Source organism: Lithobates pipiens, unplaced genomic scaffold, assembly GCF_037356315.1.
Source record: "Lithobates pipiens isolate NorthernLeopardFrog02 unplaced genomic scaffold, aLitPip1_a1.2 Scaffold_22, whole genome shotgun sequence".
NCBI lineage: Eukaryota > Metazoa > Chordata > Amphibia > Anura > Ranidae > Lithobates > Lithobates pipiens.
In genome coordinates, this window is record NW_027507784.1 from 112,869,707 (window position 1) to 112,896,624 (window position 26,918).

A 26,918-nucleotide genomic window follows, 5' to 3' on the forward strand; every position below is an offset into this window, starting at 1 on the left:
CGGCAATTTCAAATGGACGTACCTGCCCGTGCCATTCTGCCGATGTACATCGTCGTGCGCCAGTTGGGAAGTGGTTAAAGTTCAAATGAGTCAGTGATAGTTTCCAACTTACAGCTGGTCTAGAAAAAAACAAGTATCACTCTGTACTGTAATGCATTTGGTTGAGAAATATTGACAGGAATGAGAACAGCATATCAACACAATCTTAAGGCTGGTACACACAGGTTGATTATTGGCTGGAATAGGCCTGTTCAACAGAAACCTGTGTACATTCGAACATACTGGAAAACCAGCAGCTGTTGATCGCCATCTGATCAGCACTTGCAGCCAATGGCAATGACAATACAATGAGAACAAAGGAAATTCTTTGCCCATCTGCATGATTCAAGTAGTCAAATAAAAATCTTAACCAATCAGAAATAGAAACCGCTCCAGGAATGCTAGGAACAAACACCATGTTCCCTTTTGCTGCTTCGGTAAGGTCTTACCCTATGGCCTAGGCCTTGTGTCTATGTATGGCCCCTTGATTCTCAGAATTAAATGCAGAAAGCGAGTAGCCACAGAGCAGGTAACCCTACAGTGGGTATCTTTACAGAATGTAAGAGCAGACCGTTTTGTAAATATGAAGAAGATGTCCTAAAATAACATTGCAGCATATTCTAGAAGTGGAGCTTGAAAGTCCAAAATACATTGAGAGCCAAAGACAAGCAGGAGTGGAAGAAGCTGCTGCCTTGTACAGCAGTTTCCACGATGTGATAAAAATGATAATGATGATGTAATTAAAGTCTGCAATGGGTTAAAGAAGTCCAAATACACAGATAACCTTTTTAAATATGGCAACTCCATGTGTGCTTCTCTATAATTTGTACATGATGTGTTAGCGAAATTCACAATGCAATAATGAAAACCAGAAGCCCCACTGCTGCAGCCAGCCGTGATATCACTGGATTGGTCAGGTCTTACTTTTACTCAGGTTGAGTCTTTATATTTTGATAAACTATGACTCATTTTTTGATACAGTATTCCTCTTTTTAGGGGTAACAGTTTAGACATTTAGGAGGTATTTTTATCAGTGTTTCTTAAAAATATAATTCTCAGTATTATCTTGAACACCAAAATGATGGCTTCCTCCCTGCATTGACTGTAGCTTTTCCTTGCAAATTGTGTCATTTATTTGCCAAAAAAAATATGTTCTACTCTAGAAAGATTTTTTGATTAAACTGATCCTCAGTTATCACAATTAGTATTAATACTTACATCAGAATTAAATCGAAGCTGGCAAACGTTGCAAGAAATAACTTGCTTTTTCTTTGGTGGAATGGAAACGCCAAAGGTATGGTTTATCACAGCTTTTTGTACTGGGTCCATCTAAAATAAAAATAAGTAAATATAAGCACATAAATATGCCATAGCTTACAATGAGACAATGTAATGCAATTATCTTTTTAATAAACGGCTTTTTTAAACTGAACCTGTGAATGGTTCACTATGTTTGCTGAACCGTTTTTTGGCAGAAATTATTTTGTCAAGCCAGGCAGTGAACTTTCATAATAAAGAATTAATTGCTTCTCGTATCCTCTTTGCATATTATTTAAATGTTTGCACTGTGTGCATTGAGAACAATTTAAGTTCTAATTTTTTTCTAATTTTCGCCAGCCATGCCTGTAGGCTGATGTCTATGGTTACCTACAGTTGTTTACAAAATGTTCTCATTGGCACAGCATTCCATGGGCCTGATTTACTAAGGCCATAAGTTTGCTAGCTTTTTCATTAATCCCACAAGCATGTGTTTCCCAGATATATAAAAACACAAGAAATCCAATTTAAGACCTAGTTTAGAACCATACATACATATAAAGATCCATCAAGAGGAAATCAAGCAATTTAGCAAGCTGACTTTTCATTCCCATGGTTGCAAAAATCCAAGGGGAGGCAATTCTTTAGGGCAGACTACAATACTATGACTATGATACTAATTTAATAATGAATTAATAATAATTAATAATTTAATTTAATTCTTAGTTAAAGGAGTTGTGAAGGCAGAAGGTTGTTTTTTTTCTTCTTAATGTATTCTATGCATTAAGATAAAAAAATATTCTATTCTATTATTTTTTTCAAAATTTTTACTTAAATCACAAAAAAATAAAAAAACCCAGTGGTGATTAAATATCCCCAAAAGAAATCTCTATTTGTGTGTAAAACTGATAAAAATTTTGTTTGGGTACAGTGTTACAAGACTGAGTAATTGTCATTCGAAGTGTGACAGCACTGAAAGCTGAAAATTGGTCTGGGCAGGAACGGTGTGAAATTGCCCTGTACTGAAGTAGTTGACTAACCCCTCAACCCTTATTCATCTGCTAGTTTATTCTCTGTTTTTTCTCTATTTAAAGGGTGGGGTCCCCACACAATATTCTACCCAGGGCCCCCCACAGATATTAATCCGGTCCTGAGTGCAGGGATGTTTAGACATGCAAGTTTCATATTGCTGACCAGACGGTGATCACTGTTGGTCTTTGTGGGCAAAATCAGCTTATATTTAATATGTTGAAACCCATGTTTCTACAGGCAGCACATGGAAAAGAAAACAAAACTTGATTTTTACCCAATTGGAACAATGGACACTTCTACAGATATTTTTTTGCTCTAATAAGGGAAAAAATGTGATGAACACTGTTTTAAAATATTTCCATGTACTGCCTAGTAGATGTGCACACTGAAATATTTTACTTCGGAACTTCGGTTTCGTCCGAAAAATTAATTAATTGAATTATTCCCGAAATCTGTTTATATTTATTTTGTTTCCTTAAAAATTCGTAGAAAAATCTGAATTAATTAAGGTTGAATCTGTCAATTGAAGGCTTATGGTGTCTGTCGGATGTTGAAGATTAGACGAAACAGCTAAACAGTACAATGCCACGATCGTACATTTGCGGTCGAATCCTCTGCCCACAAGCTATTGTAGAATTCTAATGTTGTTTGACTAGTAATAATTATAATTATTAATTATTATTACTAGTCTAACAACATTGGAATTCTTCTATAGCCTATGGGTGGAGCATTTAACCTTAAATGTCTGCTCGCGGCAATCGTATGTTTTTAGCTGCTTCGTTGAATCTTGTCTCTATAATGTGGAAACTTTTCTCTCTGTCTTGAATAATCTTGGATAAATAGAGTTAGGTTAGGCACATTCGACCACAGGTTTGATAGACACAGATCGCTATTGTCACCATCATGTTGAATATTCTATCTATCTATATCGAACTGTTGTCGCAATGATACAAAAATATAATGGTATACGAAAATAAAGCATTTTTTTTATTTTGTATCTTTCGGATTTTGGATTCTGCTCGTTCTTTATCGTTTTGTTAAAATTAATACGAAAATCCCAGAAATTTGGACAAAAATGAATTCGGACGTTAACACATGCACATGTCTACTGCCTAGTGATAACACACTTGAAAAATCTACATTTAACAGGAAGCAGAAGTACTCCTACATGCTAGCCTAAATACAGATTGCAGCCAGCCTCATTCATCAATGTCTGGCTGCTTATACAATCTTCACTTGTTGCCCACAGCATCAATAAGATTCAGACTTTTCTGCTTCTACCTGTGGAAGGCTGGAGGACCAATCTGTAGCTGTGGACAATACATAAAGGTTTTACCTAACAGATACTTATTAATGAGATAAAGTATGTGTAACAAAAATAATTCTACAAACAGTGAATTACTCAAACCCATGCATAATCATTATTTATCCTTCATTTTAAGGGACTGCCCCAAGTTCTGGTACTTGCAATTATCTCTAATTTGGGGGATAACTGAGGTTCATTAACTAAAGAAATAGTGAACATTTGCTTAGTATACTGTACAGAAATAACACAGGGGTACATTTACTCTGAATACCCAATCATGTGCAAGGAAAATAAAAAGCACATGTTTGGATGATTGAACTGAATACAGGTTACTGGCTAAGCGAAGTGCTAACTGAAATTTCTATAATTCTTTAGTAAACCATCTACATTAACTTTCCCTGTTTTTCCCCCCCGCTCTATTCCTTTTCTGGTGACAACAACCGATTTTGATTTTCACTTAGGGCCAGTTGTTTTCTATGTGCTCTGTGTACACCATCTATATGCGGTGCTGTGCAGAAATACACAGCTTAACGGGCATGGTGTGAACCATCCCTTTCTTTTAATACTAGGGACAGTGGTCACCAGGACAAATAGAGAGCGTGAACATACTTAGGTGACACACAGACAGAATTAAAAACCTAGGTGTGCAAAGTAGAAAAGGCCAAAAAAAATGCAGATTTAAGAATTTTGCTAAAAATTTTAATTGATTCAAATTTATGTCATAAAACTCGTTACATGAATTGAAAGGTTCCCTCTTCATTAGGGCATGGTACTGTAGAATGAAGCATGTATTGGACTGATAACATTGGAGGAATCCTGCTACATTAGGGCTTGGGGTTGTTGAATAAAGCATGTTTTGGACTCATAAATTTGGAGGGATCCTGAGGGGTAGTATAATCACTCCAGATATCATCATCAAAGCCAACCTTTGGCCTTCTCTCCATAAAGAAATGCCTAGGTATATTTATTCCATCTACACTGCTTAAGACCTGACTAAAAACCTACTGCGTTGGGAGATCCAGGGCCCCAAACTTTTCTAACCTCTCGCAACTCTATTCGCCTTTGCATACACTTCTATCCAAATGGTTCCCACAAGTGGGAACTCTTCTGCACTAGACACAGCACTAAGCAGAAAGGCAATGACTGACATTTAAAAACACAAACACATGGTCTGCTGTACACCCAAACCATGTGTGTGGAAGACTTTTTAGCCCCTTCCCGATGCGCCACGGCAGTTATACTGTGGCAGGATGGCTCCCCTGGGCGAGCTGTCATAGCTGTATATGGGCTCTTTAAGACACTGAGCTGATGTGCATGCCCAGCGGGCGCGATGACCACTGGGCACCCGTAATCACTCGTGGCAGAGCGAGAACCGGGATCTGTTTGTGTAAACACAAGAATCCTGGTTCTGTCAGGGGAGAGGAGACAGATCGTATGTTCATACTAAGTAGGAACAAAGACCTGTTTCCGCCTTTAGTCAGCCACATTCCCCCACAGTTAGAACACATATAGGGAACAGTTAACTCCTTGATCACCCCCTAGTGTTAACCCATTCCCTGCCAATGACATTTATACAGTAATCGTGGCTTTTTCTAGCTCTGTTTGCTGTATAAATGTCAATGGTCCCAATAAAGTGTCACAAGTGTCTGATCTGTCCGTCGCAATGTTACAGTCCTAATAAAAATCACAGATCACCACCATTACTAGCAAAAAATCGAATAATAATAAAAATGCCATATATCTATCCCCTATTTTGTAGACGCTATAACCTTTGTGCAAACCAAACAATATACGCTTATTGCAATTTTTTTTTACCAAAAATACATATCGGCCTAAACTGATAAATATTTTTTTTTGGGGATATTTATTATAGCAAAAAGTGCAAAATATTGTGTTTTTTTTTTGTTGCTCTTTTTATAAAAATAAAAACCGCAGAGGTGATCAAATACCACAAAAGAAAGAAAGAAAGAAAGCTCTATTTGTTGTCTATTTGTTGTCAAAAAAGGACATAAATTGTGTTTGGGTACAACATCGCACGACCGCACAATTGTCAGTTAAAGCGACACAGTGCCGTATCGCAAAAAATGGCCTGGTCAGGAAGGACACAAATCCTTTCAGGGCTGAAGTGGTTAAACTGACCCTGAAAAAAAAATGCACAACACACACCTGCAATGCATTGTACTTGGTGGACAAATGAAATGAACAGGAATAGAGGTTCACCTTATTATAAAACAGAATGAAATAACCGTTTGTCTTGCGTACCTCAAGTCTTTTACTTCCACCAGGAAAAATTCAGCATGAAGAAACTGATGTCTGCACAGCAGAATGGATTTGATGAGAAATCCGGTGACCTCCAAAAATAATTCTCCACTAGTGACTGTGAGACGACAGAGAAGAACGCACCGTGCCTAATGCCACTGTACTCTGCGAACAGATGTAACAGAGACAACGCAACACAAACAGTGCTGTGTGTAAGTCTCCTGGGGTTAAAGTGTAAGATTCCCTTCTGAGCAGATGACGATGTTTCCCAAACATGGGAGCTGTGTGGAGTTAGGTCATTATTAGAATTCAGGAAGGTGCCACATTAACATTTAAATATGGCTGACACTCAGGTGGATTACTCTAAGTTTGAATGGCAGAACAGGACACATTGGCTGGATGTAATGTGATCACTGAAACAATATAGATACAACTTTTCATTCAATTAAGTTTTTACTTGCAAGGCTGCTGGGCAACTTAAGTGACTTCAAGTGCAGTAGAAGGTAATCAGCATAAAAGTTTAATTTGGCGTGAGACGCAGTTGTAAACATGTGTAACCCTTTCCTGCAACAACCAACTCATTTCAACAAAAAGTGTTATGATAATAATGACATAAAGATATGTAAACTTTACAGCAAATTATATGTGTAATAGTAGAGTGTTGTACCATATTGGTGACCAACAGAGGCAGAAATATACAGCACTAAAGAGAACCTCCAGTTAAAAAAATAGTCCTATAAAATATTTTAAAAAATTGCTGCAATACTCACATTCAATCTGGAGCTAACTACTCAGGACTGCAGCACAAGATGTTCTTCGTTTTCCAGGCTGAATAAGTCTCAGCATCATTAAATGCATTTCTTTTGAGCCCAGGCTGTCTTGGACCTGCACACAGCCTGTAACTGGCCAGTGAAAAAAGAAGCAGCAAAGTGATGAGCTTATCTCCGTCACTCTGCTCTCTCCTCCTATCAGCATGCTCATGGTCAGCATATAAATTGACTGGCCCTTTGTACTGCATTTTCCTCTCTCACTCTGAGATCTGCTGTACACGAGCTATAGGAGGTACATACCAGGTGTAATTCAGGTACTTACACTATATTACCAAGAGTATTGGGATGCCTGCCTTTACACGTACATGAACTTTAATGGCATTCCAGTCTTAGTCCACAGAGTTCAATATTGCATTGGCCCACCCTTTGCAGCTATAACAGGTTCAACTCTTCTGGAAAGGTTGTGCACAAGTTTTAGGAGTGTGTCTATGGGAATGTTTGACCATTCTCTCAGAAGCGCATTTGTAAGGTCAAGCACAAATTCATCCCAAAGGTGTTTTATCGGGTTGAGGTCAAGACTCTGTGCAGGCCAGTCAAGTTCCTCCACCCCAAACTCGCTCATCCATGTCTTTATGCACCTTTCTTTGTGCATTGGTGTGCAGTCATGTTGGAACAGGAAGGGACCATCCCCAAACTGTTCCCACAAAGTTGAGATCATGACATTTTCCAAAATGTCTTGGTATGCTGATGCCTTAAGAGTTCCCTTCACTGGAATTTAGGGGCCAAGCCCAACCCTTGAAGAACGACCCCCAAACCATAATCCCCCCTCCGCCAAACCAGTGCACAAAGTAAGGTCAATAAAGACATGGATATGTGAGTTTGGGGTGGAGGAACTTGACTGGCCTCAACCTGACAGAACACCTTTGGAATGAATTAGAGTGAAGACTGTGAGTCAGGCCTTCTTGTCTACATCAGTGCCTGACCTCACAAATGCACTTCTGGAAGAATGGCCAAACATTCCCATAGACATTAGTTGAAACAATAAAGGCACAATTCACTTTATTCGATCCGGAGTGCGGCTATCCAGAGTTCTTCTGTTTTTTATCTATTCCCATAGACACACTCCTAAACCTTGTGCACAGCCTTCCCAGAGGAGTTGAAGCTATTATAGCTGGAAAGGGTGGGCCAACTCAATATTGAACCCTATTTTGGTAATATAGTGTGTGTGTGTGTGTGTGTGTATATATCCTTTCTATTTTATATATATATATATATATATATATATATATATATTTTTTTTTTTTTTTTAATAGATTTGAAGTGCACCTCTGACACCCCAAAGGCAGGGTAGCCCCTCAGAGGTAGGGACAGGCTAGCATTTCACTCCAGGGCTGGGTCCGTGGCTAAAACTGTTTGGCAGTCACTTTTGTCCTTTAAAGTTTTACTACAGACCAGTTAAGGAGGTGAGGATTAGGGGTTCCAGATACCATGGCAGATCACATAGAAACTCTCTTAGCTCAAGATCAATGTCCATTTCCACAGTATCAGAACCTTTAAGCCATCCCGGCAACGCTGTAAGCATTTACCCAAATTTCAGTGCGTCCTCCTAGTGAGTGACCAGGCCCTTCTGAGAGGCGAGAATTGGACTTTGGGTCTCTGAACGTACCCCATTATTGTAAATATACGTATGAATTGTGCTACTCATTCACAAACACAGATTTGCCATCCTAATTACATTGACAAATGCACTTTTTGGAAGCGATCTGTATATTTTATAAACTGCAGTACACAGCTCACAACTGATTATGGATAAATGTAACATCTAAAAGCATTTGTTAGTAATATATTCTAGATGGATCGTATTTGTAGAAGAAAACCAGCTTTAAGCGAGAAACGCAACACGGCTGTCCTTCTTTACTGTGTTTCATTATCATTATCGGCAGATCATATAAACATTTATTAGCCTGTCAGCAAAGCACTAGCTAGATCCTTGTAGCTGACCAAGAAAATAAATTACCGACAAATAAAAGGTGACAAAAGTAGTTACACGAGCCACTGAAATCTAGTTAGAATTTTCCATTTCACTGGTAATCTTGTATATAGGGCCTGATTACAAGCACATCTATCAGTACACGGCAAGGCTGAGTTCGTACGCTATGAATGAAATTCTTCATTAGGGTATGATAAGGACATGTAAATAAAGAATGTTATTACAATATCCACATATGAGGCTGCATCTGAAGAACTGCAATAAACTCATAAATCAGAATGTGTCATCTTTTTGTAATACAGACGTGCGATGACAAAAAAAAAAAGTACATTCATAATTTATACATTTAAAAATGGGATAGCAAACGGCTTATGGCAAAACCATTTTTTTAAAGAATTATATTCAAATGAAAGCAGAATTTAACTGTATCTGTGCACCACAAACCGAAAGCGCTATTTGATTCATTTTTAATACTCGATACAAACTCACCCATCCATCCATGTCTACATGCTATATTTTGCTGAGAAATCACCCCCTAGCATTTCTGACTGTGGCCATCTTGAGTAAGGGCAGATGATTCATGTAGCATCTACTTCCTGGAGTCTATCTGCCCTAAGCTCAAACATGCAAGCAGTGGGTCTACTTAGCTAAGAAAGCCCCCCCCCCCCTTCTCCAGATAAAAGAAAAAAAAAACACGTAGACTCCTGGGACTGACAGAAACCATGAAGTATCTAAAGAAATGTAAAAAAATAAAAAAGAAGTTTAAAATGAGTAAATAAAATATATACTTTCCTATCTATAAACAAATGCGGGTAGCATTGAGGATTAGAAATTCATGTAGATTGAGAGAGTTTAGCTCCGCATTAAAAAAATGAGTTTTCACGTCAACTGCATGTCATGTAAACAAACAATGATTAAGGAAACTGTGACCGGAAGGGGGTGGTTAACTATGGAAAGTGGTTCCTAGGAATATGTAATGCTTTATGATTTTCTTTGAGAATTTAGAATAAATTCTTCTTCTTTTTTTTTTTTTTTTTATAATTGACAATTCTTTATTGAATATTTATATTTTTCAATACAAAACTTTCACTGGATATCATTCAAGCTTCCATTAACCAACAGTCAAAGCAATATACAGAGATCTTAGATATAACCCAAGGGATGATTACATAGCTCTGTAGTCAAAAAGGTGCGAGTACTACAACCTAGAGCAGTGATGGTGAACCTTGGCACCCCAGATGTTTTGGAACTACATTTCCCATGATACTCATGCACTCTGCAGTGTAGTTGAACATCATGGGAAATGTAGTTGCAAAACATCTGCCAAGGTTGCCATCAGTGGCCTAGAGCATAGAGGACAGGGATATAAAATGTAATACTGACATATAATCACACACATAGGTTGGACTTGATGGACTTGTGTCTTTTTTCAACCTCATCTACTATGACTAGGAATAAATTATTCTTATGACCTCTGCCAATTATTTTATATTATTATTTTAATTATTTTATATTCTCTTCTCTGATGGAAATATGAGTGTTTCTTTGAGCACCATGCATGAAGGGGGGTGTGGGGGTGATGGAGGTTAGTTGACAAGGGCTTTTTGTTATGGCAATAGGGTACTGCGTGACCTGTCAATGCTGTTATCCTTTGCTTGAGTATTTGATTTTTGGGGTATTAGCCCTGGGCATGGGCTAATACTTCTTAAAGAGGTATTAGCCCATTACTACAACCAAGAATATTACAACTCCTGGAGGACACCTATAATTAAGGAATACCTACCTATTCATACCCCTGAAGGGTCCAAGTCCAAGTATGTTTTTAGGTCCATACCCTAAGGTTCTGTTAACATCTAGGAGTTTCTATTTTACAGGCACTATTCAGGCATTTTTTCTGGCCTTTTTGCAGCATTTTTGTACAGGTGTTTTCAAGGTTAAAAGATCACCAATGTAAAAGTAGTAAAACGCCTTTGCCAAAAAAGAAGCTCCAGTACTTTTTTGAGCGATGGGCGTTTTGCTTCAGGTGACAGAACGCTCAGATGTGAACAGAGCCCATTGAAATGAATGGGATTTGTCTTGTTGGGCGTTTTTAGAGCTGAGACTTACAGCAGAAAAACGCCCAAAACCGCCTAGGTGTGAACAGAGCCTAAGATGAGTGCATTGAGTGAAGGTGGTGGGTTTACACCTGCATGATGGTGGGGACACATTGCAATATCTGAGAATGAAGTGAATAAGGAATCATTGTGGACAAGTCATTGTGGGACTTGATTGGATTAATATTGTCATTGACATTTATGGACTTTTATTACATCACGGAAGTTGTGGAGATTTAATGTGGTGTAGAGTGAGATGTTGCGGAGGTTGAGGCGGCAGGATTTGGACAGTGATTGGATGTGTTACTTGAAGGAGAGTTCAGAGTCTAGGATTACACCTAGAACCTTGGCATGTGGGGATGGGCTTATAGTTGTGCCATCGATTTTAACAGAGAGATCAGGGGAAGTGTAAGGGGCATATGGTGGAGGAAAAATTATAAGTTTGATTTTGTAGAGTGTTATATTATTTTTGTATTACCCTAACCAATTTTTTCCTGCAGTTATTTTTTGAACATTATTTATTTATTTATGGCATCAGTGATATATATATTGATATAACACATAAGGTACTGTAAGGGAGCGCCGCATATTTAGCTACAATTATTACATCCATGTGCGGGAATGCATATGTATGTGAGCAGCACCTATTTACTTGCACTCAGACACTTTTGATTGTGGTAGCTCGGAGGTATTCACAATCATTGAACATTTTATGAAACAGTTTACAAAGAAATACCAAAGAACAGTATTGGAAATCTGAATGATATTGCTGAAACTGGGCTACTCACTTTTTACTGTCTATGACTCAGTCCATCTAATTTTTTTATTTTTTATAAATACACCCTTTAGATAATTGTAACAAATTTTCAGATCCTGTAGTTAACTCAATGCCATTATTTTTAGGACGACTTGTAATCATTAACAAAACCAGTAAAAATGTATGACTTTTGAAGGAATGCAAACATAAAAGGGTTAGTTATATATCTGCTCAGACAAGCGGGTAAGAGAAAGTCCCAATTCCTTTGGCAACTCCACAGAACAAGTTTGAGCCATTGCTGGGAAAGAATTCTTGATTAGCAAATACATGTCAGTAATGCATCTACTACTGTATCAGTGGCTAATGAATTCTCACTTAGATGTGACAGGGCTGCAGTAAAGCCCAATTTAGGAAACAAGCGAATACAGTTATTGAGCTACTGATGCATTGCAACACGCAGTAGCTGTACTAAAATCAGTATGTTCACTCAATTTACCTTGAAGTGAACCTTTTTCTTCCCCAAGCATTTAATATCAAGATGTTAACCCTCTTATATACCTTCATAATCTGATCTGTTAACTGTTTCCAAGGTTCTCCTTCCAGACACAAAATATGCAGTGTCATATGTTACAGTATTTGTAGGCAAATTCAGAATTTTTGGAAAATTTAATATCAAGGTTCTCATCACCATCACTAACCACTATGATGAGAGCAGTGACACCTGATGTCACAGGAAGGGCTGTGGTTTCTTTGATGTGCGCCTATGATTGGCTGCCTGGATTCACCTTCTCTATGGTATGCGAGAGACAAGATGGTGGCCCCCAATTTGAAACTAAAACAAGAACCAGCCAAATTTCAAACCAATTAAAGTTCTGTACAGTACTTGCATTATAAGAAGGAGGGTGATAAAAGTGTTATTTCCAAAAGCCTTGCGATGTAAATGCCACTCAGTTTTCTGCCTCGCCAATCACTTTCAAGCTGTCAGGGAAGACCTGGATCTGATTGGTGGATGTGAAAATCTTTTTGTTAATGACAACTTTGCATTGGACTTTCTGGGAATAAGTGGCAGTGAGAAGTGTGTTCCATGTTCCAGGATAACCAGACTACTGACAGAAAGGTCCCAAGATTGACTAGTGCAGTACAGCAATGCCTGATGTAAAGTAGGTACTTTATGCTTACTCAATGCACCCAAACCTGGATTTACACTTGAGTGTGAGCATGTTTATGTAATTTTGTAGGCTTTTTTTTTGCATGTCTTTCAGACATTTTGAGGCTTGAGCACTTTTGTTTTAGCCAATGGAAAGCTACCGTAGTCACTAGGGGAAGACAGTTGTTAGGCGCAGAAAATGTGCATATTTCAAGCATTTTTCAGGCTACCCCACTGAGGTTTATTGGGGTCAAAAGTGCAAGATGTTGCCCCAAATAAGTAAACCTGTTCTTTTTATGTGGGTTGAGAGACATCACATCACTCAGATGTGAAAGGACTCAAAAGAAAATATCGGAATCTGGTGTTGAGCATTGAAGTGCTTATGGAATTGAGCTTTTAAATTGCTCTCATGTGTTAATAGTGACCCAAGGCCTAATTTTATATTCTGATTGGATATTTCTGAAATATAGCGGTATACACTATATTACCAAAAGTATTGGAGCACCTGCCTTAAAGCAGAGGTTCAAACAAAAATTGAACCTCCGCTGTCACATTTGGCACCTTCCAGGGGGGGGACGGGTGCAGATACCTGTTTAAGACAGGTATTTGCACCCACTTCTGGACATAGACTCCCACGGCATAGACTCTCTAATCTCAGCTTTTTACCTGTAAAAAAGACACCTGGGAGCCAGAAATCTTGCTGATTGGTAGGGGATCAAATATTTATTTCATGCATTAAAATGCAAATCAATTTATAACTTTTTTGAAATGCATTTTTCTGGATATTTTTGTTGTTATTCTGTCTCACACTGTTAAAATAAACCTACCAATAAAATTATAGACTGATTATTTCTTTGTCAGTGGGCAAATGTACAAAATCAGCAGGGGGTCAAATACTTTTTTCCCTCTCCTGTATTTCCCAAGGTAGAATACATTTGTACCTGTATGTGCTATTTTCATTCTATTAGCTGTGTTGGTGTAAAATATCTCTCATTACACTGGCACAAAACAAAACAGTTAGCTTAGCCATGCATTTTTCTAAAATGAACATACTCTGCAAAGATACAAAACATGGATCTTGTGAAACGTGCATTTTTCCCGGTGGGATAATAAATGCTGCAAGGTGGAAATTCTAACATTTAAGGTCAGTGATGCCATAAAGCCAAAGTAAATATTATCAGATGTCCTTGTGATTCAACCTGAGTGAAATCAATACTGTAGTTCTGACTGTATCTCAGACTAATGAATCATAAAATATTTTCATGCCTGCGTCAATAGAACGATAGAACGGCCAGCCACAAAGTCTTATTTATTATACATGGAACCCGCAGACACAGATTGATTGAACATTTCAAGACAAGTGCAAAAAAGAAACTAATTGGTTTTAGAATGAGGCACTGTGGATTGTTAATTGTAGCTAAACAAATTGATATGTGTCTAGAAATAAACATTATTATATAAAAAGAATTTAGCAAAACTGTTAAAAAGGACCATTAATAAAAAAAAAGCTGCTGATAGGTATAAAGTGCTGGCACCTAAATGTACCTACCTACAGCATCCTTTACAATCCTGCTGTTATCCTTCATTTACAGAAACATCCTGTGTTTTATTTAAATTGATGAGTATTATAATGGCTCATTCACGCTATGTGCAGTCACCAACATTTTCCCACACTGTTTAAATGCAGGTCGTCACCAGGGCACATAGAAAACAATTGCTTTCTATGTGCTCTGTTTACACCACAAAGCTGGTGGGATGTGCGCTGCATGTCACCACACAGCAGAGCAATGTGCTGTGCTGCTGTAGAGAGACATTAATTTAGTGTCACTATGTAACACTTCAAATAAAGTTGAAAATAAAAAACAAGCACTGTCATGCACGTAAAATTACTCTGTGCAAGAGCCAGGACTGACACTAACCTGCTTTAAAAAAACACTGCGTTTTACTATATGACAGGGATATCCAATTAGCGGACCTCCAGCTGTTGCAGAACTACAAGTCCCATGAGGCATAGCAAGACTCTGACAGCCACAAGCATGACACCCAGAGGCAGAGGCATGATGGGACTTGTAGTTTTGCAAAAGCTGGAGGCCTGGTAATTGCTTATCCCTGCTATATGAGATAGTTAGAACATATCCTTAACAATACTTTATACTTCCCAGATCAAGTTCTCCTGCATTTGAAAGTACTTGCATTTACATGCATTTGAAAACGTTCTAATCTGCCCTTGATGCACAGATTTATTTATTTTTTTAAATACAGCTAAACTAAATGCTCAAAACTGTAATTATACACTCATTGTGAATTATTCTGTTTAAACTCATTAACCACTTGCCGACCGCCGCACGCCGATGTACGTCGGCAGAATGGCACGGGCAGGCATAAGCACGTACATGTACGTGATTTGCCTCCCGCGGGTCGGGGGCCCGATCGGGCCCCCGCCCGGTGCCTGCGGCGGTCGGTTTTCGTTCGGGAGCGATCCCGGACGAGGGGACGGCCATTCATTCATGGCCACCCCCTCGCGATCGCTCCCGACGAATGGAAATCCCCGGTGACATCACTTCCTCTCCTGTAATGTAAACACAGGAGAGGAAGTGATGTATTCTCTCCTCCGTGTCGGTATTTTTCGTTCCGACACGGAGGAGAGCGGATCAGTGAGTTGCACCAACACATCCCACACACAGTAGAACATGCCAGGCACACTCACACCCCCCCTTTACCCCCCGATCACCCCCCCAATTACCCCTGCCCCCCCAGTCACAGTGACACCAATGTCATTTTTTTTTTTTTTTTTTTTTTTTTTGCATTGGTGTCATTTGTGACTGTAATAACTGTTAGGGCAGTTAGGGTTAGCCCCCTTTAGTTCTAATGTACCCCCCTAACCCCCCCAATAAAGGTTTAACCCCGTGATCACCCCCCGTCGCCAGTGTCACTAAGGCTGGGTTCACATTGCAGCGGTTTATGAGAACGAATGTGATTCGCACCGCACTGCAGTGCAAATCACATCCGATCTCTGTGCGATTCGAGTTCAGCCATTCGCCGCACCCGCCGCACCCGCCACACCCGCCGCACCCGCCGCAAATTCGCACGGGACCCTTTTTTTGGCCCGCAGCAGAATCGGATCGCATGGGTGTTCACACCATGCGATCCGAGTTTGCAGATCGCACTGCGATATGCGAACTGATCTGGGGGTGTCAGTAACATTTCACTGACACTCCCAGCAGTTCGCATAGGGCAGTGTGAACTGCCGCCGGGAGGCATGCGATGTGGGAACCCGCCGCGGATTCGCGGCGTTTCCGCATCGCTCCAGTGTGAACCCAGCCTAATAAGCGATCATTTTTCTGATCGCCGTATTAGTGTCACAGGTGACGCTAGTTAGGCAGGTAGGTATTTAGGTTCGCCGCAGCTTTTTATAGCGCTAGGGACCCCCATATACTACCGCATAAAGCCCCCTGATTGCCCCCTAGTTAACCCTTTCACCAGTGATCACCATATAACTGTTACAGGTGACGCTGGTTGGTTAGTTATTTTTTTATAGTTTCAGGGCACCCGCCATTTATTACCTAATAAAGGTTTAACCCCCTGATCACCCGGCAGGTGTCATTTGTGACTAATAACTGTTAGGGCAGTTAGGGTTAGCCCCCTTTAGTTCTAAGGTACCCCCCTAACCCCCCCAATAAAGGTTTAACCCCGTGATCACCCCCCGTCGCCAGTGTCACTAAGGCTGGGTTCACATTGCAGCGGTTTATGAGAACGGATGTGATTCGCACCGCACTGCAGTGCAAATCACATCCGATCTCTGTGCGATTCGAGTTCAGCTATACAGATAGTATGGCTGAATTCGTGTCGCACCCGCCGCACCCGCCGCAAACTCGCACGGGACCCTTTTTTTGGTCCGCAGCAGAATCGGATCGCATGGGTGTTCACACCATGCGATCCAAGTTTGCAGATCGCACTGCGATATGCGAACTGATCTGGGGGTGTCATTAACATTTCACTGACACTCCCAGCAGTTCGCATAGGGCAGTGTGAACTGCCGCCGGGAGGCATGCGATGCGGGAACCCGCCGCGCATTCGTGGCGTTCCCGCATCGCTCCAGTGTGAACCCAGCCTAATAAGCGATCGTTTTTCTGATCGCTGTATTAGTGTCACAGGTGACGCTAGTTAGGCAGGTAGGTATTTAGGTTCGCCGCAGCTTTTTATAGCGCCAGGGACCCCCATATACTACCGCATAAAGCCCCCTGATTGCCCCCTAGTTAACCCTTTCACCAGTGATCACCATATAACTGTTACAGGTGACGCTGGTTGGTTAGTTATTTTTTTATAGTTTCAGGGCACCCGCCATTTATTACCTAGTCTCACTAGTGTACCCCTAAATTTAGGGGTGTCTACTTTCTAAAATGGGGTCATTTGGGGGGGGGGGTTTGTGCCATCTTGGCATTTTATGGCCTTCAAAACTGTAACGCCCTTAGAAAGCCTGAAGGCGGTGCTTGGTTTTTGGGGCCCCGTACGCGGCTAGGCTCCCAAAAAGTCCCACATATGTGGTATCCCCGTACTCAGGAGAAGCAGCAGAATTTATTTTGGGGTGTCATTTCACATATGCCCATGGCATGCGTGAGCAATATATCATTTAGTGACAACTTTGTGAAAAAAAAAAAAAGTTTGTAATTTTCCCGCAACTTGTGGCAAAATATAAAATATTCCATGGACTCAACATGCCTCTCAGCAAATAGCTTGGGGTGTCTACTTTCTAAAATGGGGTCATTTGTGGGGGTTTTGTGCCATCTTGGCATTTTATGGCCTTCAAAACTGTAATAGGTAGTGAGAAGTGAACTCAAAAAATTACGCCCTTAGAAAGCCTGAAGGCGGTGCTTGGTTTTCGGGGCCCCGTACGCGGCTAGGCTCCCAAAAAGTCCCACATATGTGGTATCCCCGTACTCAGGAGAAGCAGCAGAATTTATTTTGGGGTGTCATTTCACATATGCCCATGGCATGCATGAGCAATATATCATTTAGTGACAACTTTGTGAAAAAAAAAAAAAAAAAAAAAAGTTTGTAATTTTCCCGCAACTTGTGGCAAAATATAAAATATTCCATGGACTCAACATGCCTCTCAGCAAATAGCTTGGGGTGTCTACTTTCTAAAATGGGGTCATTTGTGGGGGTTTTGTGCCATCTTGGCATTTTATGGCCTTCAAAACTGTAATAGGTAGTGAGGCGTGAAATCAAAAATTTACGCCCTTAGAAAGCCTGAAGGCGGTGCTTGGTTTTCGGGGCCCTGTACGCGGCTAGGCTCCCAAAAAGTCCCACATATGTGGTATCCCCGTACTCAGGAGAAGCAGCAGAATTTATTTTGGGGTGTCATTTCACATACGCCCATAGCATGTGTGAGCAATATATCATTTAGTGACAACTTTGTGTAAAAAAAAAAAAAAAATTTTTTTTTTGTCATTATTCAATCGCTTGAGGCAAAAAAATAAAATATTCAATGGGCTCAACATGCCTCTTATCAATTTCCTTAGGGGGTCTACTTTCCAAAATGGGGTCATTTGGGGGGGTTTTGTACTGCCCTGTCATTTTAGCACCTCAAGAAATGAGATAGGCAGTCGTAAACTAAAAGCTGCGTAAATTCCAGAAAACGTACCTTAGTTTGTAGATGTGACAACTTTTGCGCAAACCAATAAATATACAATTATTGACTTTTTTTTTACCAAAGACATGTGGCTGAATACATTTTGGCCTAAATGTATGACTAAAATTGAGTTTATTGGATTTTTCTAATAACAAAAAGTAGAAAATATCATTTTTTTTCAAAATTTGCGGTCTTTTTACGTTTATATCGCAAAAAATAAAAATCGCAGAGGCAATCAAATACCATCAAAAGAAAGCTCTATTTGTGGGAAGAAAAGGACGCAAATTTTGTTTGGGTACAACATTGCATGACCGCGCAATTACCAGTTAAAGCAGCGCAGTGCCAAAGTGTAAAAAGACCTCTGGTCATTTACCAGCAAAATGGTCCGGTCTGAAAGTGGTTAAATCCATTTATATGCATTAATGTCCTATAAACACACATAAATGCATACAATCACACATCTATGTGAATAAGGCCTTATCTGAGAATCCCAAATAGTTCTGACAGCTTCGGCACTTCCTGGTAGGTGCCTACACTTTAAACTGCAGCTATTTTTTCTTTATTTAGACATAGAGGGTTATTTACGAAAGGCAAATCCACTTTGCACTGCAAGTGCACTTGGAAGTGCAGTCGCTCTCAATCTATGGGGTAGACCTGAAATGAGTGGAAGCTCTGCTGATTTTATCATCCAATCATGTGCAAGCTAAAATGCTGTTTTTCATTTTCCGTGCATGTCCCCTGCGGATCTACAGCAATTTTACTTCCAAGTACACTTTCAGTGCAAAGTGGATTTTCCTTTAGTAAATAACCCCCTCAGTCTTTTTTAACATATGAAGATAATGCATACTAGACACCCAAGTTTTGGGGTTGATTTACTATAGGAGTTGTAAAGTTCATTAGTGAAAAAGATGAAGTGGTATTCATTATGAATATCCAATCATGTGCAAAGAAACACAATATTTTTGGTAGAGGTTCTGTGATCTATATACCCACATCCTAAAATTGACATACATCACATCAACAGAATTGTAGCCAATCGACTTTTTTTGGGCATGTAGAAAATGATATCACATGAGCATTATATAAACACACAACATATATTGTTCATAAAATTTTAAATCACATATAGCACCATGTGCATTGTAAGGTTCACACATTATTTTATCCAGTAATCCATATGTGGGCTCAACGCGTTTCAACTGATCTTCCTTCTGAGCATATGTGAATGAATATCACTATCATGGAACCCAATCTCTTTAAAATCAAGAATGTGCAAAGTTTTCTGGAACCAAATAAGGGAGAGACATATTTTCCAAATGGGGACCACCAAGGAGCGATGATGGGCTGAACACATCAATTCCCTGTCAGGGGACACTGTCATCAACCACACAGTCCCATGTTATTCCATATACCCATAAAGGTCAGCATTTCTATCTTAGTTAATCAGGTAAATATTTAAGACTGCCCTTGAAAAACCTCCACAGCAGTCCACGCAATCATGATTTACAGCAAATCATCCAACAAATCCATATCACAAAGCAAATCTAATCATGTGCAAGGGAAATCCTAATACTAAGTTTTCTTGTACATGAATGGATGATGCAACTGTATGCTGCTAGGGATCTGTCATTTAGCAGCTTTAGTGCTAGCACAGTGACAGCACTAGCAGTAGTGCAGCATTAGTGCTACCAATGTGCTAGCACTACCACTGTTAAATGACAATTCTCTGGTTAGTTTGTTGATAAACAGAAGCCAGAAATCACTCATTTTGCGGCTATAGAACTAATGCTGGTAAACGACAGATCCTCTGTCTGCTGGGGTTTGTCTACAAAATAACTAAAGATTTTGGGTGACATCATTGTCCAGATATAGTTATGAGGTCATGACAATATCTGGTCAATGATGTCACCCAGGACCCATAGTCAGATTCTTCACAAACACCAGACAGTCATTTTGTGAAGGTAGTGCAGTGGGGCAACATCATCAGTTGGCACGTGATTGACAAGGATTTGTGTCACTGGATGATGTGATTAATGCTGGGGACATTGAGGGGGGGGGGATTTTTATTTATTTTTTATATGTTTTGTCTATAGTGTTGGTGTGTTCATGAATCCCCTTCTGCAAATACCGTAGGTAATAAGGGTACTAATATATCATGACCCATTCTCATGTAGGATATGCAGGAGGCAGCATTTATGAAGGCTGCACGCTTGCTGCCCTAACCTTTTCAGGCATCCTCCTTTGGATAAGGTCCTTAAATAAGGCCCCAAAATACACTATGGATTTCCTTTACTGGCCACGGCACATGAGAAGGTCTGGAAAGTGAAGGGTAGTAGAGTAACCACTAGATCCCTGAGAGATAAAGAGACAATATTATCAGTATTGGGAGTTAAGTTTAGGTGAACTGAGCCTTAATGAAGCAGCTCTATTGGCAATAAATATTTAATCACATCCCAAGTTTGAAAAGTCTGCAGACTTTTTCATAGACATTTGTGAGTATTACAGTCATCTCTGGCGGCAAGTTCTTTTGCTTCTTTTTTTACAGGTAGTACCTGGCATATACAAAAGGAACAGAATCCCTCCAGGGTATATACAGGCTCTATCAATGAAATGAATTAAAAAAAGAAAAAGTTCCCCATCACTTAGGAGAAAGAAAACTTTCAATTTTTCCTTTTTCTTTCCTTCTACTGCAGGTCATAAAATATGCAAACAGAAGGAAAGAACAGTTCAGTTTCAATAAGAAGAGTATAACAGGGAGACAAGAGATTGCATGGGAGGTCTGAACCCTTCAGATAGAAATAAAAAAGATATTGTGGGATAATGGCACATCTGTCCCTTTGTGTACACCAACTGCAGCTATAGCAAAGGTCACAGCAAAGAGGATAAATCTGAGAATGGTGAACGTTGCGATTAATTGCTCGGCTTTTTATAAAGATGCTACATTCTGTTTTTATTTGGGAGTAAATGAATCTACTTCTACACTATAAATGTTTTAGTTTTAGTTACAATCCGACTCATAACCCTCATTAAAAGTACCGGTGTCGCTGGTAAATAAAAACAAAAGTGACATATTATTTTTCTGTTTGTATCCCGGCCACAGATCTTACGCTCTCATGTCTGGTGAAATCATTGTCACTGTAACAGCGAGAATTAATCTCTTTAGGAGCCCTAATAGCAGAATAAACAATTTATCTGGACAATTTAAACCCTGAAATACATGCAGGCAGTAAAGCCAACCATCTAAGCCCTTGTACACACGGTCGGAGATTCCGACAACCAAAACCGTCAGATTTTGTCAGTCAGATTTTGTCCGTCGGATTTTGTCCGAAACTGTTGCATACACACAGTCGGACAAAGTTGTCGGAAAATCCGACGTGATGACGTTATTTCGTTACGACAGGACTACGTTTACGCTAGTAGCCAATAGCTTTGGTGTAGGAATTTGATCATAGCATGCGTGGCACTTTGTCCGATCGGAATTCTCTACACATGATCGGAGTATGTCCGATCAGAGCATTTTGTCGGAATAGTTTACCAACAAGTTGGAAAACTTGGTCCGTTGGATACTCCGACTGAAACAGTCCAATGTAGACCATTCACAGTCGGAATATCCGACAAAACGGTCCGATCGGACACATTCCGTCGGAATCTCCAACCGTGGGTACAAGGGCTTAGGACTTCAGTTCTCCATCCCAGACCCACACCCTTTGGTTGATAATTTGATTTACTAAAGGCAAATAGACTGTGCACTTTGCGAAATGCAGTTTCACACTGCAAGGGCAATTGCTCCAGAGCTTAGTAAATTAGGAGAAAAGAAAGCTTAGCAAATTAGGGGAAGTTCTGCTGACTTCCATCATCCAATCATGTGCAAGCAAAAATGTTTATTTTTAATTTTTTTCTTGATTGTGGTTGGTTATTCTTTGCAAAGTGATGCTTCATCTCATTTTCTAAGCTCTGGAGCAAATGTCCTTGTAAATTGCAACTGCACAAGTGAACAGACTATTTGCCTTTAGTAAATCAACCCAACTGTGTGCCACAGGCTACCTGCCTAGAGGTTATTTAAGCTATCCAGGAACAGCTGTACAGCACCAGACCATTCTACTTGTTAAACTCATGTTAATACCAGTAACCTGATATTTTGGGAACACCAATTGCAGAACATATATAGTTGAGCCGGCAGCTCAGATGTTTTCAGATCTGAGCACTGTATTCTCTTCACAGTCTTTGACACAGTGATCACGTCATATGGCCTTAAAGGGGTTTTTTGTTTTACTTTAAAGAACAAACTTATCTCCACTGTGTAAGGGCCCCAATCCTCCTCTTTTGGGGTCCCCCACCGGTGCTCCTGGCTCCTCCTCTTCCCAAGTGCCCCCACAAAGACAGGTATTTCCTAGGGGCACTCATGCGGGAGTGCGTTCTCGAGTCCTGCTGCTACATCCATTGACACAGACAGCAGGACTTGGCCCTGCCCCCCCCCGTGTCACTGGCTTTGATTGACAGCAGAGGGAGACAATGCTCCTGCTGCTATCAATCTTGCCAATGAGGACTCAAGACAGCGGCTGGAGCTGCCCTGAACGACTGGGTTCAGGTAAGTACAAGGGGGGCTCTGGAGGGCTGCTGCACTACAAAAGGTTTTTCACCTTAATGCATAGAATGCATTAAGGTGAAAAACCTTGAGGGTTTACAATCCTTTAAGATGCAATCTTACCTATTAATACATGCAAAGATTTTGTGTAATTAATCCGTTTATGTACTAAACAGACCCTAAGTTATGGTAAAGTACTGAATTAAATAAAAACTACAATGGTTACAATTACATTTCTAATTGTTAAAACTTTTTAATATATATATATATATATATATATACACACAGTGCCTTCTGTCAGATTGGATGGAGAGCATTTGTGAACAGCAATTTTCATGTCTTGCCACAGATTCTCAACTGGATTTAGGTCTGGACTTTGACTGGGCCATTCTAACACAGGAATATGCTTTGATCTTCCATTGTAGCTCTGGCTGTTTGTTTAGGGTCTCTGTCCTGCTGGAAGTTGAACATCCCACTACGAGTCACATGACACCAGGGAGGGAAAATAGCTAATTGGGCCCAATTTGGACATTTTCACTTAGAGGTGTAATATTTATAAAAATGTGAAGTGTGTACTCACTTTTGAGAGATACTGTATATATATATATATATATATATATATATATATATATATATATATATATATATATATATATATATATATATATATATGTAGCACACTGTACACACTCTTAATGGTTTACTAGATAGCAATAAAGTGTATCTTAATATTTTTTTCTCAATTGTGAACAAAGTGGTGATAGAATTAGAACTCCTATCATGTTTTATTGCTCAAATATAAAAAGAGTAAACTGTGCTACCCAGTGAAAAAAACTCTACCTATTCAAATATATCCGTGCAATAGTAAACCAGCCGAAATATAATCACCTCTATTTCTTCCTCTGTGTTTGTGCCCCCCCCCCCAAAAAAAAAATTCTTCTAGTGCTACTGGAAGGAGAATTTCACCTATGCTAATACTCCCCAAGCTGGTGTTCTATGGGTACTCAAGACTTGCTCCCCATTTAGCAAGCTGATACCTTTTCTTTAGAAACTCTTTACAATAACTTGAATATTAATAACTATGGAATTAAATGCATAAGACCACTATAAACATTTTAGATGTAACAAATTTTATCAAAGAGAATGTTATTTGTACTAACACCTGATGTTGGCAGGACTCGACTTGATGGGTTTCGTCTATGTTATGAAAAAGTGTAGCGCTTCTCAAAATATCAAATATCCTTAATTTTACTTATAGGTGTAAAGTTACAGTGAAAAAATCCCACTATAAGGTAGTGCTCATAACACATAGATTCTTACATAAATTGCATATATAAGTGGCTCAAGCAAAGAAAGTTTTACCAAAAAAATTTCCAAAAAGCAAAATATAAAAGAAAAAAGGGGAAAAAACAGAGTCCCAATAGTGGAAAACAGAGTCCTTTGTGTATAGTGTCTTTATATAGTCCACAAGTGTGTAGGAAATATATTACACCTCCTTTCAAAAAGGTTCATGCATTAGTCTCGTGAGATTCCCGTCACCAGGCGAATTGAAGGCTTACCGGAGTTATTGGATCCTCACAAATTTACATTTGGGGGATCATACAAGCTTTTGCAACTATGTGCAGATTCAACCAGCAACCAGTTATCCAGGGGGACCTCAAATGTAGGCAATCACTTCATACGTTGAGAGGTATTTTAACTCCAGACAGATATACCCATAGGCATGTTAAGAACATACGAAGAAAAAAACAGGGACCAAAAATAGCGTAATTCCGTTTTTATAGAAACAAATAAAAAATAAAAGTACAAAACTCACATGTGTACAGTGGTTTAAGCGCTTAACAGGATAAAACACAATTGCAGCAGAGTCCCGACGCGTTTCGTCGTAGAAGATGACGTTGTATGTTCTTAACATGCCTATGGGTATATCTGTCTGGAGTTAAAATACCTCTCAACGTATGAAGTGATTGCCTACATTTGAGGTCCCCCTGGATAACTGGTTGCTGGGTGAATCTGCACATAGTTGCAAAAGCTTGTATGATCCCCCAAATGTAAATTTGTGAGGATCCAATAACTCCGGTAAGCCTTCAATTCGCCTGGTGACGGGAATCTCACGAGACTAATGCATGAACCTTTTTGAAAGGAGGTGTAATATATTTCCTACACACTTGTGGACTATATAAAGACACTATACACAAAGGACTCTGTTTTCCACTATTGGGGCTCTGTTTTTTCCCCTTTTTTCTTTTATATTTTGCTTTTTGGAAATTTTTTTGGTAAAACTTTCTTTGTTTGAGCCACTTATATATGCAATTTATGTAAGAATCCATGTGTTATGAGCACTACGTTATAGTGGGATTTTTTCACTGTAACTTTACACCTATAAGTAAGATTAAGGATATTTGATATTTTGAGAAGCGCTACACTTTTTCATAACATTGTTTACCTTACACTTGATACCCCGGTGATGTGTTAGCAGCTCTCTTGTGTGATTTATATTTATTTTCTTGTAAGAATAGCGCAGTGTTTTGTTACAAAAATTTATGGGTTTCGTCTACACAGACGTCTTCTGGGGTGTCGAGTCCTGCCAACAACATTGCGCCATTCTATATTGTCCTTGCACATGCATTCATCTACATATGGAATGTGAGAGTTTTTCTGATTTTATTCCTTTTGAATAAATCATGTTATCTACGATATCACACTATGTGGAACCTTTTTTAATTTTTTGGTTACACCGTGTGATCCTCTCTCCATCCATGAAAAGTATATCTGCACATCATGCTGGGAATCTTTTGATGAGGAGTGTTCGACCTTGATCTGGAATAGCGATTGTAGATGTCACATCACCATACGGTAAGCCTTTGCACAGTCGATGGTGGTGGTTGTCTGCAAATATTTTTTCTTACCATGTTTTCAGTGTGGTTCCATTGATGTCAATCAGCTAATTTTTGCACATTTATATCTAGAATTATATATGGATTTTGTTTCCTTTTACATCACATGACTTTTTCCAATTGATTTGTATTCACTTACAGTACTTTGTACTTTCACGTTGGTGATAATATTTTAAAATTGTATTGTTCCCTTTATAGGGCTAATCAACCTTTTTAATTTTTTTCATCTGGTCACACAGTTTTGGATCATTATTTGGTTGTATATTTGAGCGCTGCATATTATTCTATAATCCATTGTTTACAAATTGTCTTTGGTTGTGCTAGCTGCCCTATATAGTATTTCTGAGCGTCAGCGCGTTTTTTTTTTCATTTTCATTTAGCATAATCATAACACATTGATTGGTGGCACCTCTGAGTTTCCTTTTAAGATTTGTAAGACCTTAATTACTCTGTACATGTCCATCAACTACTAACAACATATTGGCTGGTAAGATGAGAATGGAGAGCTAGATGGAGAGGGTGGGTGTGGCCAATATACATATAATAATGAAGCTCGGTGTAGTGTATTAGTTTACTGAGAAAAGGATATCCAGTAACAGAAGCAGAGTCTGGAAGAATTTCTGGATATCATTAGCTGCCTGAATGTTAAATCATCTGTAGAGATGGATCTCCATCTGTTAATGGTCTGAAACATCCAATGTTCTATTTCTCAACAAAGGAAGAAAAAAAAGTGAAATAGTAAAAAATACCATTCTAAATAAATTCTCCTTCTGAGAAACTATTCTTAATTAAGATAAGGTAGCACATCCAAATGGAACCAGTCACGGCAGAAATATGGGAATTGCTATTGCTGTCTTGTTTTTTAAAAGTCGATATGACATCCAGCACCGCAAACCTTCCTTCATCTACCTGTAGGTAACACACTTGTGGCAAGATGTTAACAACATAAGTTAGGTCAATATGCGCTTATAGTGTAGCCTACGTTGATGGACTCTAGGGACACCAACACCTCCATTGCAGCACCTGGCTCCCAGCATTTCTGTCAATGCTAAGGGACTGACAATCCTGATCTTCAAATGGCAATAAAGTATTTCGCACAGGGAAGAAAAAATCGATGTAAATGTAAAAAGAATTCAAAACGACAAGCTTGTCCA

The 26,918-nt window shown here is 39.3% G+C and overlaps 1 protein-coding gene across 5 annotated transcripts in view; it reads right to left on the bottom strand.

The window, feature by feature from the left end:
* Window positions 1–26,918, bottom strand: part of ZNF385B (zinc finger protein 385B) — a 743,747-nt gene that overhangs the window by 125,760 nt on the left and 591,069 nt on the right. For 4 of the 5 annotated variants that reach the window (XM_077448110.1, XM_077448113.1, XM_077448112.1 and 1 more), the window contains one exon: window positions 1,258–1,368. The exons of the other annotated variant lie outside the window; for it this stretch is intronic. In XM_077448110.1, the coding sequence (XP_077304236.1) occupies window positions 1,258–1,368 (111 nt within the window). The remainder of the gene's footprint in view (window positions 1–1,257; window positions 1,369–26,918) is intronic. 5 annotated transcript variants of the gene reach the window in all.